This window comes from Trichoplusia ni, chromosome 11 (assembly GCF_003590095.1).
Source record: "Trichoplusia ni isolate ovarian cell line Hi5 chromosome 11, tn1, whole genome shotgun sequence".
In the NCBI taxonomy this organism is placed as follows: Eukaryota; Metazoa; Arthropoda; class Insecta; order Lepidoptera; family Noctuidae; genus Trichoplusia; species Trichoplusia ni.
The window spans coordinates 2,481,936-2,499,309 of NC_039488.1; the positions used below are offsets into that span (position 1 = coordinate 2,481,936).

The 17,374-nt window shown below is 35.2% G+C and overlaps 5 protein-coding genes across 5 annotated transcripts in view; 4 read left to right on the top strand and 1 right to left on the bottom strand.

Annotated features, from left to right (window-relative positions):
- The first annotated feature begins 280 nt into the window (after positions 1 to 280).
- Positions 281 to 1,410, top strand: LOC113498853 (putative tRNA (cytidine(32)/guanosine(34)-2'-O)-methyltransferase). The gene has a single exon (XM_026878999.1). It carries the CDS (start codon positions 422 to 424, stop codon positions 1,298 to 1,300), a length of 879 nt encoding a protein of 292 aa, XP_026734800.1. The 5' UTR covers positions 281 to 421; the 3' UTR covers positions 1,301 to 1,410.
- A 587-nt stretch (positions 1,411 to 1,997) lies between these two features.
- On the top strand, positions 1,998 to 7,542 carry LOC113498849. The gene is made up of 15 exons (XM_026878994.1): positions 1,998 to 2,183; positions 2,657 to 2,804; positions 3,216 to 3,503; positions 3,900 to 4,022; positions 4,204 to 4,361; positions 4,654 to 4,686; positions 4,761 to 4,848; positions 5,137 to 5,289; positions 5,582 to 5,735; positions 5,817 to 6,036; positions 6,281 to 6,340; positions 6,413 to 6,539; positions 6,613 to 6,752; positions 6,837 to 6,949; positions 7,124 to 7,542. The coding sequence occupies exons 1-15, from the start codon at positions 2,136 to 2,138 to the stop codon at positions 7,236 to 7,238; spliced, it is 1,968 nt and encodes a 655-aa protein (XP_026734795.1). The 5' UTR covers positions 1,998 to 2,135; the 3' UTR covers positions 7,239 to 7,542.
- Positions 7,543 to 7,657: 115 nt separating this feature from the next.
- On the top strand, positions 7,658 to 9,130 carry LOC113498855 (NADH dehydrogenase [ubiquinone] 1 alpha subcomplex subunit 6-like). The gene is made up of 3 exons (XM_026879001.1): positions 7,658 to 7,866; positions 8,334 to 8,449; positions 8,915 to 9,130. The coding sequence occupies exons 1-3, from the start codon at positions 7,737 to 7,739 to the stop codon at positions 9,041 to 9,043; spliced, it is 375 nt and encodes a 124-aa protein (XP_026734802.1). The 5' UTR covers positions 7,658 to 7,736; the 3' UTR covers positions 9,044 to 9,130.
- Positions 9,131 to 9,388: 258 nt separating this feature from the next.
- On the top strand, positions 9,389 to 11,168 carry LOC113498856 (NADH dehydrogenase [ubiquinone] 1 alpha subcomplex subunit 6-like). Its single transcript, XM_026879002.1, has 3 exons — positions 9,389 to 9,622; positions 10,203 to 10,318; positions 10,659 to 11,168. Exons 1-3 carry the CDS (start codon positions 9,502 to 9,504, stop codon positions 10,785 to 10,787), a joined length of 366 nt encoding a protein of 121 aa, XP_026734803.1. The 5' UTR covers positions 9,389 to 9,501; the 3' UTR covers positions 10,788 to 11,168.
- A 1,201-nt stretch (positions 11,169 to 12,369) lies between these two features.
- LOC113498857 (calcium-binding protein E63-1-like) overlaps positions 12,370 to 17,374 on the bottom strand; it is a 30,360-nt gene continuing 25,355 nt past the window's right edge. Inside the window, 3 exon segments of the mRNA XM_026879003.1 lie at positions 12,370 to 13,205; positions 13,717 to 13,865; positions 14,702 to 14,834. Of these exon segments, the coding sequence (XP_026734804.1) occupies positions 13,183 to 13,205; positions 13,717 to 13,865; positions 14,702 to 14,834 (305 nt within the window). The 3' untranslated portion in view covers positions 12,370 to 13,182.

The following is a 17,374-nucleotide window of genomic DNA, read 5'->3' on the forward strand; positions in this document are numbered from 1 at the left end:
ACAGAATGTTTATTTATTTATTCAAATATTGAAACTAACTTCTATAATTACAAATATCCTGAAACCATTAACTGTTTTATTGATAGCATCAATATCGCGGGACTGAAATATATTAAATAGAGAGGAACTTTAATTATTACTTTAACTGAGCTAGGAAAAATGACTGGACTGTACTAAGTACATATCTGCATAGTGCGTTCTGTGGCTAAGATTACCAGTATGAGTGTATAATCTATGTCTAAGATTTACTTTTGTCTGTCAATGTCATTTTGTGAATGAATTCAATCTTTCAATGAATGTGAATTTGACAAATTGTCATTATACGGCGCGTGGTGCCATTAATTTCCTATTTAGTTTTGATAATAAACAATTAATTTCTTAACGATTAAAGCAAATAATTAGTTGAAAACAAACACCAATAATGGGAAAGACATCAAAAGACAAAAGAGATATATATTATAGGTTAGCTAAAGAGGAGGGATGGAGAGCTAGAAGTGCCTTCAAATTACTACAAATCAATGAAGAACACAATATATTCAAAGGAGTAACTCGAGCAGTCGACCTATGTGCTGCCCCTGGGAGTTGGAGTCAGGTGTTAACTAAAAATCTACGGCAGAATGCTCAAAACGTTGATGATGTCAAAATTGTTGCTGTCGACTTGCAAGCCATGGCTGCGTTACCTGGAGTGATTCAAATACAAGGCGATATTACCAAAGTGTCTACAGCAAATTCAATTATCCAGGAATTCGAAGGCCTTAAAGCAGATTTGGTTGTCTGTGATGGGGCACCAGATGTAACTGGTCTGCATGACATTGACGAGTATGTGCAATCACAGTTATTGCTAGCAGCACTTAATATAACTACTCACGTTTTGAAGTATGGTGGTGTGTTTGTAGCAAAAATATTTAGAGGAAAAGATGTGTCATTGTTGTATTCTCAATTGAAACAATTCTTTGAACATGTCACAGTTTCTAAACCAAGGAGTTCGAGAAATTCAAGTATAGAAGCATTTGTTGTGTGTAAAAACTATCAACCACCTGAAGGTTATATACCAAATATGGTTAACCCACTTTTAGATCACAAATACTGTGACTTCAATCAGTTTACGGGCCCCAACAGAGTAATTGTTCCCTTTAATGCGTGTGGAGATTTGAGTGCTTATGATTCTGACACATCATACCCCCTGCTGCTTGAAGGACAGACATCTTATGAATACAAAGAGCCAGTCCAAAGCCCTATCAATCCGCCTTACAAAGAAATATTAGAAAAGACAAGAAATATACAGATTAAAAACACCTAGTTATAGGTATACAAGATTAAAATTATTTAATGTTAAGTAAAAAAATTTAGTATAATATATGTATATAAATGCAATAAGATTAGAGAACAATAAATTACCCCTTATTAAAATATAGTCTTTTCAATTTTTGTATACCTGTTCTACTATATGCTAGAACTATACATTTCCTATATGATAGAAAAGCTAATATCAGCTTGTTAGACAAAACATTCAAACAAAGCGTTATTACATTTTGAAGATGTGTACCAACCGCAATATAGGTTGGGAGAAGATTCTTCTATGAGACTTGCAACTGGTTTGAGTTGTATCATTAGACAGACTGGTAATGTAAAACCCATTCATAATTTATTTATTTCATCCAGTCATTTGTTGGTGGAATTAAAGGTATAAGTACTTTTTGTTTTGTGTCTTGGGGTCCTATTCTAATTCTTTTTCACAACGTGGATATATCAGCTAACAGTACTAACTTATCACCCTAGTCTCGTTTTAGCATAGCATTGCCGAAATCTACGAATTCCATTCAGAAAGTTCCGTGTCGCGGCATTAAAAAAAAATTGGTAGGTAATTACGAAGTATCTCACTTGAATGGAAATGCAATGGTGAAGTTATTATATCCTGGTAAAGAAAAAAAACGTTCGCATCAAAACTCTTTGGCCACTCCATGCCCCGAAAACCTGAAAAAAAATATTTTCACATTTCAACTTAATGATGGAACCAATTTAAAACTATTTCTGACGAGTAAATTTTTAAAATGAACGTAAATCACCTTGTCAAAATTGTTTAGTATAATTAACTAATATTTTTGGTTTAAACAACAAATTATTAGTTAAGCAAGATGGGGAAGTTTAAAATGCCAACAGTTCAACAATATCTCAAGAAAAAGGTGGGTAACAGCTGCCTATCGTTTTCCGAAACATATAATATAAAGGCACTTAATACGATACACATAACTTGTACTTATACGTAGCTAAAAAAAGGCTTATCAAAAAAGTTATTAAAAAAACAGCTTGAAGCTACTAAGCTTGAAGTGTGAAATGAGGTGCTCAGTGGCGTATCTACTTGTTTATTCAGAAAATGATATGACTTAAGACAGGTATACAATTAATTTGAATTGTGTTGCAAGACCAAGACTATTATTGTATCACTTCTGTTTCTCTTTCCTAGTTACTTGGTACGCATGTGTTATTAAATCTTACAGAAGTTTAGGGCAACAATAGCGAGTGTGGTGGTTGAAATCACAATTTCTGAAAAAGAGTTCAGCAGGGAGGGCTCTTGGCGCTCTTGCTCACCGCAGGCTGTTGCTCGTGTTAAACAGGCGTATCTAATCTACCTTATATCGTGAAACTTTCTTTTTAGACAATCTATGGCAAGAAAAAAGACCCAATATGGGTAATTTTGGAAAAGGAAATGCTGGATAGAGTAGCTCAAAACAAACCCTACAACGAAAGAGCAGGCAGATGGCTGAGATTTCTAAAGGATTTAAGATATCATTATTTTTGTGAAGGTAAGATATTATACACATATTTCAATGCCTTAGATTTGACCCATAGTTAAAGTTTCTACCTGGTGTTATTATTCTGAACCTCCTGCAATCACCTGAATCACTTCACGTATGTACATAAAGCAATTGTAACATATTAAAAAAATAAAGCAGGATCTTTAACGTTGCTGAAAAAAGAAATGAAATTATTTACTCTGTAAGTAGGATATATAATGACCTTTACATGTCTTTTTTGAGAACGCTGGAGTCGACATTTCCTATGTGACTACCCAGACAGTAAGTTCTCCAAGTTTACGGCGACAACGGTCCTGCTTTAAAAGATAATGGGTTTACAGTTGTAGTTAATATCTAAGCCTAGAGCGATGTTTAGCGTGAGCCTTACTTACCTACTAACTAAAATTAAAAATTCAACAGAAAGGAAAAAGACAAAACGTCTAATGAAGGAAGCTGGTCCAGCTTGGTACATCGAACTATCATCGTTTCAAAAAGATGTTCTAGTACATTTAAAGCAGAATATCCACCAAGACTTGTTAGAAGATCTACCACGGCGGATGCGTCAAGCATTATCAGATTTGGGAATAACACTCAAGATTCCGAAAAAAACGTTAATGGATGCCATGAGGTATTCTGAGGATCCTGGAGTTTTTATATGGACGCTTTATAAAGCTATTTATAAAAGGTCGCCGAGTGAACTGCTCCCAAGTAAGTACCTATACCTACCCAGTTCCGGTGGAATGGTTATTGATACCCCGGGAAAAAATACCGCTTCAGCATTTAGGGATTAGCATATAAATTATAAATATCCAAAGGAATTTTTTTGATCCACAACCAAATAGTATTTAGTATGCTCCACACCTCGAAGCTGAAAATTTGGCAACAGGCCTTCGGCGTCACCCATGTCCCATGCCGTCTAACGCCGGCGCTGCGCAAACCTCATGGGGGATCCTCATGGACACCTATTTCCTAATCTAATTTAATCATCTAATCGACTTATGTGTTTAAAATGGTCTAAATCACTTAGTTGATCTATTCCAAGTTATGGACTGACTCAATATTTAATGTTGATTGAAAAAATATTTTTGTAATGATTTCTTACAGAATACGATATGAATGCCATGATTCTCATGTCTTGTTTAGTTTTTATTGATTTGGAAGAATGTACTGAAAAGCTGGAAAATTTAACGCACTTTGATAAACCGAAGGAAGTAGTTCCAAAGAAAAGTAAGCATTCACAAAAACTTACTCATTTAGGTCTTTTTAAAATTACTGCAACTTTCATCCGAAAATATTGACTTACTAATGTTTAATATAATCCTTCCGTACTACTACTTATATTTAGTAGGAATTATGTAATTTATACTGCACCGATATTTATGGATATAAAAAAAACCATGGTTTTTAGGAAAACGGAGAAACTCACAACCTAGTTGCAAATATGGCGAATACCTTCAAAAGACTTACGTCCCATTGTATGTAACTCGTACTAATTACGTTAATAAAAGCAAACAGAGGAGTAAACCATTGCCTCTTGGTTACAAATTTAGACTACGAAGTGATGAAGTAAGTTAATACCTAATTACGGTAGCATTCAAATTTGTAGATCTCGTAGAGCTTCCGTATCTGTGGTAGACCGAAGGTTCAACCGTGACTTGCTTGGTCAGATCACGATGATTGTGATTTGGGCCATTCCTTAATAATTTGCCCAATATATAGAGCAAATCTGCGAAAACAACATACAGGGTTTGTTTATTTTAACAAGAGTAGAGGTAGATGCCGCTTTTTTTAACGATTAAGAATTTTTGTCGATACATCAATAATGATTATATACTTTTTTATAAATCTGTAATTACAGAGCTATGCGGATTTATGCAATGACGACAGCTTTGTGAGTATAAGTTAAGGGCAGTTATAATTCTGATTTTACCATCAAAATTATTGACACTTTTCTTTATTTTGTAGTTGGAAAAGCGCAAGGAACGAAATAAAAAGGAGAAACAAAAAGAGAGAATATGTAATTACAAATTCTGGGAAGCCCCGAGTACCTTGCGTATGTTTTTAATCAACTATCTTTATATAAGTTAGGGCCCAGTTTCTAAGTACCAATAGAGATCACTGAATTTTCAATCATTTCTTTTGTAAAGGAAAAAAATAACAATCAGGATTTTTTTATTAAAGTTGATATAAGTAATATAATATAAATTAATCGTAATGATAAATGAGTAGATGAATGCTACAAAACATTAATAATTTGAACATTCAAAACCATGTATAAAAAAAAATCCTATAATTATCTTGTCTACCTATAAATACTTAAATTAGTAGATACTTTTTCCAGGCAATACGGATCCAAAGATGGTCGCTTACGTAAATAAACTACGAATGTTGAAGAAGAAAGCCAGAGCTCGGTACAAAGAACCTTACAAAAATGTGCAGTACCTAATCAGCGGGGTCTCGTTTACTGGAGGAAGACCGCATTACATACTTGCCAGTAATTCTTATTTTCTCACCATTATATCGACCTTTTACATGGCTCGATATGGGTCTCCCCCAAAGAGCTATTCCCCTTTTGTAACATGCTGTCTAAAAGACTATGTTTTGAGAACGCTTAAATGTACAACTCTTTCACGTCTCTTTCTAACTCTTTAATCACTCAGTTCTCTTGAAGATGCATAGTACTAAAATAGTTTGTTGAAACCGATATCAGATAAAGCTGTGCTTGAATTTGCAATTCCTCAGCAGATTGAAAGTCTATATCATTATTTCGACGTTTTTTTTTACAGATGTTTCTTTGCTGCCAACTGGGTATATACCAATCAACGGTGGCATAGTAGTCACGCGGAACGGAGAGTCCGTCACTTGCATAATCGGCTTTTGGAAATACCCTAGAGATATAGAGGACAAATGCGACATTACATGCGACTGTATGACTAAATGGTACTTACATGGCTAAACTATAAATGATATCTTAAAAAAATAAAAAGAAAAATGAATATTTATCACTCAAACTATTTTTAGGGAGGGTGTCGTAATGGACTATTTGAAGGAGTCAAAATGTCGATGCGGACATTTGTATGATTTCTACCATGAATCTCAGAAATCTACAGAAAAGTATTTCTATCCACCGACAAGACATGGACCGTTTTGGGTTGATGCAGCGAAAATTTACCAAATGGACCCAATGGAAGACTTTATCAGGGACACATTCAGAGACGCGCTGAAATCAAAGGAAGCAACCGTGAGTAACATCAACGCAACAAATTGAATAATGATATTTTTTGCAACTTTGGTAGCTTAATTCGTTAAAACTGTTTTCTTCTAATGTCATAATTTGTTTTTCTTACAATCTCTATAAAAGGTACTAGCATCTAAAGGTGCAGCGTGCAGCCAATCGACGCTCGATTGCAGCGACAAATCTGGTCACGTGTCGTTTTCATCGATTCCCTACAGTTCACGGTTAATGTTACGTTTTTCATTCACAGCCTACGGTATCAGCGCCAACTATATCTGCATCTGGGCTGAAGGAAAGCGAGCTACTCTCCGTAAGATAACTTTAATATTTTTCTATTGATGATCGGGAACAAACCTCATTTACCTACTAATATATTTTCTAGGCATTTATGGCTGATCTTACGGATACTCCTCTTCTGACTCCACATTTACCGGAATCTAATCTGCTGAACAGTCTTCAAGAATGGGTCAGAAAGCGGGTTAAGGGTAAAATAACTGGGAAGCAACATAGTAAGACTGTCTTTCAAATGATCTTACTCGAACAACATTTTACATATTGAAAACTTTTTATTTCTAATTGTAGAACGAATGCTACTAAAGTCCCAACGAAGGTGGCTTGACTTAAAGCATTTGGACCACAGAGCTCGCGCATTTAGAATACCCTTCACTTTAAAGCAATTGGAAAACATGAAATGGTCACATCGAAAATTAGTACAGAAATTGGTATAACATCTTTTTTTTAATAATGTACCCTGAATTTGTATTTTATGGATGTAAATTTAAATCATCAATTTTACTTTTTTACAGTTTGAAATATTGTTAGAAGATTTCGTGGACAGAAATCGACGAAAACAATGTGAACAAACTCGCCTTTGGTGGGCTACAATGAAATATGACGCCTACCCAAGCAAAGCATTCCTGTAAGTTAAAATAAACAACTTTAACTTAGTTAATCTGTCTAAGCTGCCTGACTGTTTGTACTGTGTGCAGTCTGTTTCTTCTGGCCCCTTCCTTAAAACACGAATCGCACCGAACGTAGAATCCTTTCCCTTTACCAGCTTTTGTAATAATTTAGGTACTTATATGTTTTTCAGAGACATCTTTTTCACATACATGCCGGGCCGTATGAAGGATACACATTTGATCAATCCGTATAGCTCTGACCTAACCCCGAAATGTGGAGCGAAAACATGTCCGTTGGACACGTAATGGCATATACCCATCTAATTTCATCAATTTCGTTCCTGTTTTTGTTCAGTTCTGTTAATATTTGTCCACTTTAGTTTTAACTAAGTATTCCATGTTAAATATAAGTTTGTAATTATTGCTGAGTGACGTAAATTTAAGTAGCGTATTTTTTTTCAATGGTTATTTCAAAAAAGTATTGTTTTTGTTGTTTAATGTTTAATGTTTAGTATGACTACTATTTGACTCTATATAAATAATACTTAAGTTTATGACTTTAAGATTGTAAATGGTGTGGATAAAAACTGAATAAATCTGTATTAAAATATGTTTATAGATTCATTTTCTGGTCGACCCCACACTAAAAAATGTTGAACAGGCTGCATTAGTTAAGCATAATTTTAGGTATAGCAACATTGTCATATCAATAATGTCAAAGTGACATACCACTGACAAATTTAGCACGTCAAATCAAAACATTACGAAAATTGCGACTGAAGTAGATATTATTGAGATAAAATAATGTCTGCGAGGCAATCGATTCAGGTCGGTTCAAAAACCGTCAGGGCTGTCCTCTCTTTGAACCAAGGAGACGCTAAGCGCAGAGTATTGGCCTTGTACAGGGCCTGGTATCGTCAGATTCCTTACGTCGGTAAGTAACCTGTTATGTCATCATAAGAGCCTCGTTCTGTTTACTTCTGCGCTTTATGTGTGAGGTTACTTTGTGTTTTTGATGTCTGAATAGCGTAAATTGATAAAAACCAAATATACATTAATAATAATTCATAAATTGAACAGTAAACTATTTGCATTTTGTGTGTTTTGTGTGCTGAAACAAGTTCCTCCTATATATTTTAAGAATAAAGTATACTATCTTCCGTTATCATCAATAGTTCTAAATTTATTATGGAACATTCAATACTAAACATTACATGGTTTAGCACCTTGCAATTTTTGTAGACCGAGTAAACAGTGGCTTTCTAACCACTATGCTATATTGTGCACCGCTGTTCCAGGTATTATAAGCTACCATTAGGAATTATTGGACAATTTATCAAAGCTATTTTGCATATTTTGTAGGAGAAAGAAATTGACTATGATTCTATTTTTTCTTTTCAGTGAAGGACTATGATATTCCAAAGTCTGAAGAACAATGCTGTGCTAAGCTAAAAGAGTTGTTCTTAAAGAACAAAGATGTCACTGATATCAGGGTTATTGACCTACTTGTGATCAAGGTACATAATAATACTATCTTTAAGGGTTCCTTAACCGCGGGGAGGCTCGTCTCTCTGTCTGTACGTCTTTCACCAGGTTGCATCTAATATACCAGAGTTAAAATGTTCAAAGATAATATATTTCTGTTGCTGCTATAACATGTATGGACAGCCAAAAATTTGAGGGCATATAATATGAAAACTTAGTCATGATGTTACTATACACTAACAAATACACTACACTATACAAATATTTGGCTGAGTATTTCTATTTAAGGTTAGAAATATCATTTTTTCTTTAAAGACATTTTCAATAAGTCATAACTTATTGAAAAGTGTATATATCTGAAAACATCTGATCCCACAAGGTCAAGAAAATGTCTCCGGATACAGTCAGTTTCTTCAATAATGACAAAAATCTAGATAATCTAGATTAATGAGGAAATACAGTTACATATTTTAATAAATGTGTTATTATTTTTACAGGGTCAGATGGAACTCAAAGAAACAGTCAACATGTGGAAACAAAAGGGACACATCATGACCTATTTCAAGCCCACGGAAGAACCCAAACCAAAAGATTTCCTTTCAAAATTCTTCAATGCTAATGAATGAACATTTTAAAAAGAAATCTGTACATAGCCTCATCGGAATCTAAGTTATAATCAAATGTAAAAAATAGACAATTCAGTTCAAAGTGAATGTGGTTTTAATTTAGATTAATGTACTGCAAATACTACATGATGGACCCACGAGCAGTCACAATATAACAGGGAGATAAATATGTCTCATACCTACCTAACTTTTTTCAAGCTATGTTTTGGTTGGGTTCCAAGCTAAAATTACTATAATTCAAATTGCTGAAATGACGCTTCTAGTTGGCAATTTATTTAGAATGTTTTTAAGAAAGTAACTTAGCCAATAAATTAAAAAAGAATTGATTATATCTAAACTTTTTTTAACAGAGACAACAAAAATTGCACTTGTTTTGTTTTTTATGACACCAGGTGCTGTCATTTTTAAATCATCTGCGTAGACAGTGGAAACTACTATTTTTTTTATAATATTTCAAAATGACTACAAAGCGAGCAGCAACTAGAGCCGTGAAGCCTTTGATGTCCACAGACTTCTGTGAAGCTCGAAGACGAGCTCTTGGACTATACAGAGCGTTTTACCGATATATTCCCTACATCAGTGAGTACCAGCATCAATACATTGGACGAACTAGGCTTATGTTACGTCGCAGAAGCATATGAAACTTGCATATAAACATATATATTTTAAACGTATCGATATCGCAAAGATATCGATACGTTTGAAGAAATGGTGTGACTTACCTACACCGATTCGTTAGCGTTAGCGCTTAGAGACTTTGTCTACTAGCTTCCCTTCAAAGTCTTCACTTGCAATCAAATTCAGTTCTGAATTAGCCAGTGCAAATATAATTATTTTTCTGAGCCAATCGAATCGGCACCGAATATATACCGAAAGGACTGGTTCGCATTGGCGCGGGATTGGTTAAGGTGGAAGGATTTGGGAGAGATTGCCCAGCTATGGGCACCGTAGATTAGAGGAACGCTGAAGGTATGTATAGTATAATTGGTATCTTTCTTACTTCTCTTTCCGCATATCTAAAATCGTCGAAAGCCTTCAATCACATCATCTACGATATAAATACGTAACCCTTTATGTCGGTAGATACATTAATTGTGATAACATTCAGGTATTTGTGGATAATAATAATAGTTTACCTATCCTGTCTTTGATCGCTTAGTTAAACATCACGACATTCAGAAAAATGAAGAGGACTGTCGTTGGAAGCTGAGGGAGTATTTCTATAAACATGCCTGCATCACCGATATAAGAATTATAGATCTGCTTGTGATCAAGGTACTTCAATTCAATCATTTAAAATCTTTCGGTAATGTTTCATCATCGGCTTACGTCTGGACAGACTACCTCCTAAACTTTCAAAATTAGGTCTGAGAGCCTATCGCCACCTCTAATAGTTATAATATCGCAGTTGTAATAATATGACATCTTACTACACGACTTGCAGAAGTAACCCTTTCAAAATGGCAGTACCTAACATAAATCGGGTAGTGGCAGTCAGTCAGGCAGACCGCAAATTCAGCCACAGGCCTATCGAGATCCATCGATCTGATGCGTGGTCATCAGAAGCATGTCTTAGAATATTTATCACTTATGTTGACAAAACTAATGGTTACAGGGTTACATTGAATTAAAAGAAGTCACGCATCAATGGCAGCAAAAAGGTCATATTATAAGGCACTGGAACCCAAGCATTGAGCCCAAGCCTTGCGACTTTCTTGGCAAGTTCTTAGCTGGAATGGATTGATTAAAATAGTTTATTATTTGATTTTATTTAATTTTAATTTTAAATCTTTTATTCTGGCTTATGTTTGCTTAAAATAAATAACACTTTAGAGACTAAGTGGTTGATTTCATTCCACATACATGTACCTACGTGGCTTATTGTAACAGGAGTTTGGAACTTAGGATTGTTCAGTATTAGGTTCTTCGCACTCTTTAGACACTTAACTGGGCAGTTAATAACGATATTGGTCGGGTCATGTACTTTTCGCGTTAGGCTCTCTATAGCAGACATTTTATTAGCAGATAGGCTCTGGATAGTTCAAATAAGAAGAGTAAGTGGCATTCAATTCGAATTCAAATTAAAAAAAAATACAGGTTTTTTATAGTCTGTGCATTGGCAACCCTTAATCCAAACTAATATTATAAATGCGAAAGTAACTCTGTCTGTCTGTCTTTTCTTCACGCCTAAACTACTGAACCGATTTGTGTGAAATTTGGTACAGACATAGTTTGAAACTTGAGAAAGGACATAGGATAGTTTTTATTACAAAAAATAAAAATAATAAATAAAATTTATTACGGACATACTATATAATAGTGCCATCTATTGGTCAAATGTCGAGCTGTTCCTATGCTCCGTAGATAGATGGCGTTAATCGCGCAATGGTGTCATTACACGTGTTCGGTTCATGTTATTGTTTTAATTCATCGGAAAATCCATCAGAAAAATGTAAATAAACAGTAAAAAGGTGTAAAAAAAATAATATTAATATAATAAAAGTTTTACTACAAAGAAAATGCTCTAACGGAGTATAGATAATTCTATTAGTACTACGCGCAATGGTGTCGATCGTTACACGAGTTCGGTTCATGTTGTTTTAATTCATCGGAAAAAAGTAAATAAATAGTAAAAAGGTATGAAAAAAATTATAAAATAACATATAAAAAATATAATACTACTTTTAGTACAAAGAAAATGCCCGAACGGAGTATAGATAAATAATCCGAGTTGTCACTATGGTCGATAGATGGCGTTGGGATCGAAATAGATCGCGCTATGGTTTCGTTACACGCATTTGGTTGGGTATCGGCCGAGCGCTTCGGTACCGTCGTGGTAAAATTGTATTGTCGGTTGTATGGTCGTTTATGTGGATTGGTCCTGTTTCGTAAATTCTAAATTGGTTCCGTTGTTTGATGTAGGTTTGATCTCGAATATTAGTACTTAGTTATTTTGTTTAGTAAAACTGTAATTCTAAGTTCGTTTTAAATTATTTAGTTTTAAGCTTGGTTGCTTCTCAAAAATCCCGCGAGATCGGGAACTATGTGAGTAAAACCAAAAATCTGCCGGAAGTCACTGTTCCACGCGAACGAAGTCGCGGGCAAAAGCTAGTATAATATATATTCGCGGGCGATTAAAAAAGGGACATATTTAAACAAAAATAAATACGTGGTAATTGGTACTCATTTCACTGTAATTCATAAGTAAATATAACATTTCCGATGTAGCTTATCATTCACAACCATAAAATTACAATATTATTTTATTATTATTGTAAGCATGTATTTGCATATTAGGCATAACAAAGATGGGAAAAGAAAAAATATTTTGGAAATTGTTTTCAGGTAGATACTTGTCGAAAAGAATAACATAGATAAAGAGATCAAAATATTAATAATTATGTAACGGTCTTAGGTTCAAAACGGTACCTATTCAAAAAACAAATATGTTGACTAGTTCATAACCTTATTTATTTATGAATAAATAATTTAATAAGTAGGTTGGTAAGTATCTTAATTATACAATTTTATGGTTTAAACTGTTGCATTACGTAAAGCTTTATCTTGACATGTCTTTTAGGCACGAAATCACTGTTTGAGTTCAATAAGGCCGTGTGTAAACAAATTACCTATGCAAAATATAGAGTCATTTAATTATACATCACTTCGATACCCTAAATTAGTTTCTACATTACATGTTAGATTTATTAATTACAAAATTACTTCTATTTACAACAATTTCAACAGTTGTCGACTGCTACTTCCACATCTATGTCGCTTGTTACCAATGCCATTAGCTTTGGAAAAAAAATACACGCAAATTGGCGCGAACGGTACTGAAAGCAAGTTTTAACTTTTTGTTAGTTCTTGAGCCTCAGTTCTCAAGTTTTATAACACATTCAATGCGGCACAGGACGGTCGGCGTTAACACCAATGGGCTTTATTAGGTTATTTAGAAGTTTGGAAAAAAAAGGTGCAGCATTGAATTATTATTATATATTCTATCGTATTTAAGCCTCTGGCAAGGTAACGCTGCGACATGTCCGACGCTCGGGATCAGATCAGGAACACTCGGCGACGACCGCATGTCTTTAACACTACCATTAAATCTAGTGAGGTCTTGTTCAGCGAGGTACACGTTACAACAGCATCTTCACAAACTCTGCAACAAGAGATTTGAATTTAGATGGCTTTTCGTTGAATAGGTTGTTTTTGCTTTTGAGTAAGCATGACACCAGACGGTCTTTCTAAGTATGAGGTATTATCGCGTGTCGCTTCTGAGGGATTTTTGGACTTGCGTGTAGTAGATATCACTCACTCATGCACTTATGAGCTATCCTTTAACATGTGCTAAAAAGGAAACGTATGGAAGAAGAGAAAGTAAGAAAGATGGATAGGTCGTGGGAGGGAGTTTCCGAAATGACAGAGAAGGGGGAATGAAGGAATGATGACAATCGTACTAAAAAAGCTATGAGGAAGAAGTACTCTGAAATTATGTAATATCTCCCAGTCCAGCCAGGACAGTTAATTCGGTAATAATGACAAACGACTAAATTCTCTATCCTATGTGCACTGGGTGAAATGCACCATAAGCTACTTCAGTGATGGAAAACTACACTACAGGAAAAGCTGAGCTAGGCTCTATTGCCTTGTAATAAGGCTTATAACAGTACCTTCATAATCGATCCTGCCATCGTGATCGATGTCCCCGAGCGCCAGCACTTGGTTAAGCTGTGCATCTGTCACCGGTTCGCCGATCATCTCGAGTGCTGATCGGAGTTCGTCCCGCGTTATGTACCCGTTGTCGTCGCGATCGAAGACCCTGTAATGTGTAGATGTACGTTTTAGTTTATTGCGTTTGGGTTATTTTCTCTATAGGGCTACAGTTTTGTAAGCCGCGCTGCTGTTTGGGAACTTCTGATCTTCTTCGTTCTCTTTTAAATAATAAATATATTATAACTGTTGATTAGCGTCGATAGAAAATTGCTCTGATTAATCGTTTTATTGTGGGCATGCCACTTGGCTGGGTAGGTTCCTTTATTCTTTGGTTTTAATGCAAAATAGAGATTTGTCACTAAAATTGCTTGCTTAGTCGGTGTGCACTATAGAAAATAATGTCTAGGTCCTCCAAAATAGCGTTCATTGTCACCAGAAGTGCATTTGGCAAAGACTCAATTGAATGCAAAATTACAAGATGGCGATAATTTATTGTCTCGATTTGTTTATGTATGCTCTGTTTATGAAACGTGTTTAAACAGAAAATGACAGATTTAAGTCTTACCTACGAAATAGATATAACTGACTATGTAGGAGTTGTAGGTAGGTGGGTATTACATAAGACAATCTAGCTCATCGGGTTTAACAAAATTGTGGTTGCTTCAGGAAGTGGTCTCCGTTTCAACAATGATCTATGGGTTACCCAAAGTGATTCTTTTTTTGGGTCGGCGGAGAAATGCTCATAATCTGATAAATCTAAATCTTGACTGACCTGATTTGATTGACAAAATCTGAACCACTGTGCAATGGGTCCCACATTTAGTCGGGTAAGTCGGTAAGAGGCGATGTGAAGTGTACATATCGACTATAACTCGTAAGTGGCCTGATGACGCCACTTAGCATTATCGTATACATGTGCCTTATATTTCAAATGAGACTTACTTAAATGCTGCGAGTAGATCTCTTGTGATCTCCTCCTCAGAGTCGCCGCCGCTCGTCGTGACGTCTAGCCCTTGTATTGCTTGTATCTTCGTCACCCACTGCATGAAGTCGTTCTCATCTATTAAACCGTTGCCTGCAATCAATGAGATTAGCTTTAGTACGAGAAAGTTAATGAAAAGTACAGCCACGTCAGTTTGCCGGCGCCCATTGTGTTTTAAAAAGTCATGACTATCCAAACACCTCAAAGTCGTAAATCATACCTAAGGGTGCCTAGGTCTACCTCGGAAGATATATAAGTAGTATTATTTTGAGCAATAACATTTTTTATGATATAATTCAGATTACTAAATACCACGTTGCGCTAATATTGCAACGGATTATACTTATATCGATGAATACGCTTTGTAGATAAATAGATTGTATGTTGAATGTAGGCAGACACCTACCTATCCTCAATTGAAACCGCAATCTTTTTGTTACTCCGAACCTATTAGGCGAAAGCCAGATTCCAATACATTTGAGTCATAAAAGGCTTGGTTTTATGGTGTTTGCCCCCTTTTTGCGATTCGCCGTAATAGTTTAACCACCCACCGCCGCCCTAAATAAAACCAGCTACGGCTATAGGAACTATTTTAACAGTAACTAATTTAAGCAAAGAAAATGAACAACTGCGTGTCCAAAAGACGTTAGAACAAAATTAACTGAGCCGGTAATACTAAGCCAAAATATTACCGACATAATTTTCATGATTAGGCTGCCTGATTTGATTGATAGTTGCATATTTAATAATGTAATGAAAATTTCTTTAAAAAATATGTAATTATGATAACATCTAACCGAAGTGGTATCGTACACAGCAAGAGTACCTAACACACTTATGACCTGATTCGATGGCATTTAACCAGTTACGCAAACCGTATAAAAAAAACCATTTGAAAAAACCGTCTTACGTAGTTTCTAGGCAGACCATATCATAATGACGACAGCAATTATTTTAGTAAACATAATGTTGAGGTGTAAAACTCTACAAACGCGAACAGTAACATGTTTTAACGACTTTCCTTCGTAATGTGTTTCCACATACCCAAATAACATTCAAAAGCCATTTTAGGCCTTCAGATTAAGATTTACGGGTAATTAAACGTATATTCCGCTACCGTGTTATTAATATAACATTAGAATTGCCCAAATAATACGTAACAAAATGTTATGTGACAATTAACAAAGGGTCTTAAACTCATTTAATCTTAATTAACGCGGTGGCTGGCGAAGTCGTTAAAGTCGTGACGTCAGCAGTACCTACACCTTTACAACATTACCTCCTGTTAATTATAACTGTAATTATCAATGTTTGCCCATAAACTGAGACTCGTCATTCATAAACTTTTATTATAAGATACGGAGTCTTATGTACACAATATATTTTTATGTTGCTTACTAAGATTACCGTTCATTCCGGTTAATAAACTAAAATAATTTTACCTTTACTTAATTCGGGGTTCATTTGGAATTTATATTTGCTGTGCTTAGGTATAATGTATTTAATTTTACAAGGAGTGCCAGATGTGCAGGTTGCTAGTACCTAGTCTTAATGACAGTAGGGCTTACGAAGAAGGTATTTAGACACCTGTGGCTTGGCTGCAACTAAGTAGGTTGACCTAAGTATTTCCTTGTTGAAATTAAAAAATAATGCAAGCAAAAAAACTGAAAGTTTTCGTAATCCATGAATAGCCGAGTGGTTGTGGTCATGACGCCAAACCTACACAAAGCGTAGTGACGCGTTTCGAGGCCCGCATAGGATTAGCGTTTATATGATTTTTGTTAACACTCTGTGACACAAGGATTAAATTGGGTGTCTTTGTGCATGTGAATTGTATGTTTGTGAAACCTCCCGCGATACAAGGATTAAATTCCTTAGTGCGGGAGTCGTTTTGAAAGAAAAAAAAAACTTGGACTGGTTTTTTAAAACCCAGAAAAAGTAGCCTTAATGCAATCAGCGATGTAAGTAAAACCAATCCCACTACCACATAAAATTGGATTAACAGTGATGATATAACAGTTTGTGCAGTATATGCTATCGTGGGTAGTTTTCTATCGCCTGAACACTAACCTCGTCGAAGCTTGCGCAGATTCTGATTGGATCAAGAGATTAAGGGGTGCGATCGTAGATAGAGCGTGTAGCGCGCGTTGTGGGGTTACCACGCGATAACTGCCCTAACTTGCATGACTTTTATAACGTTTTGTGTGAATTCTCTTGCGTAACTGGCCTATTTGCAAGCAAGTTACCATTGACTATGCACATAAACATCATAATATTTTGAAATAACAGATGACTATATTTGAAATGAAACTACTTTTACTGATGATATTTTCTTTATGTTTTTCAGTCTAATCGCCATCAAATGAAATGATAAGGTAGAATGGAAGGTGAGTATTTAAAAGAAAGTATAAAGATACTTGATTAATATCTTGCTCGTCAAAAATTAGCTCACTTCCGCAAGTTTTTAAGTGGCTCTACCGCTGTTAGTCTTCTGGGGTCAGAGTCAGAGATAGAGTCTAAAAATATTACTGTAAGTACTTCAGATTTATTCTGATACAAAACCTCATTCGTTTCCTCTGTCGCTTGTACTACCTTGAAGTATTTGATTTTCTTATAACAAAGCAAATACATTT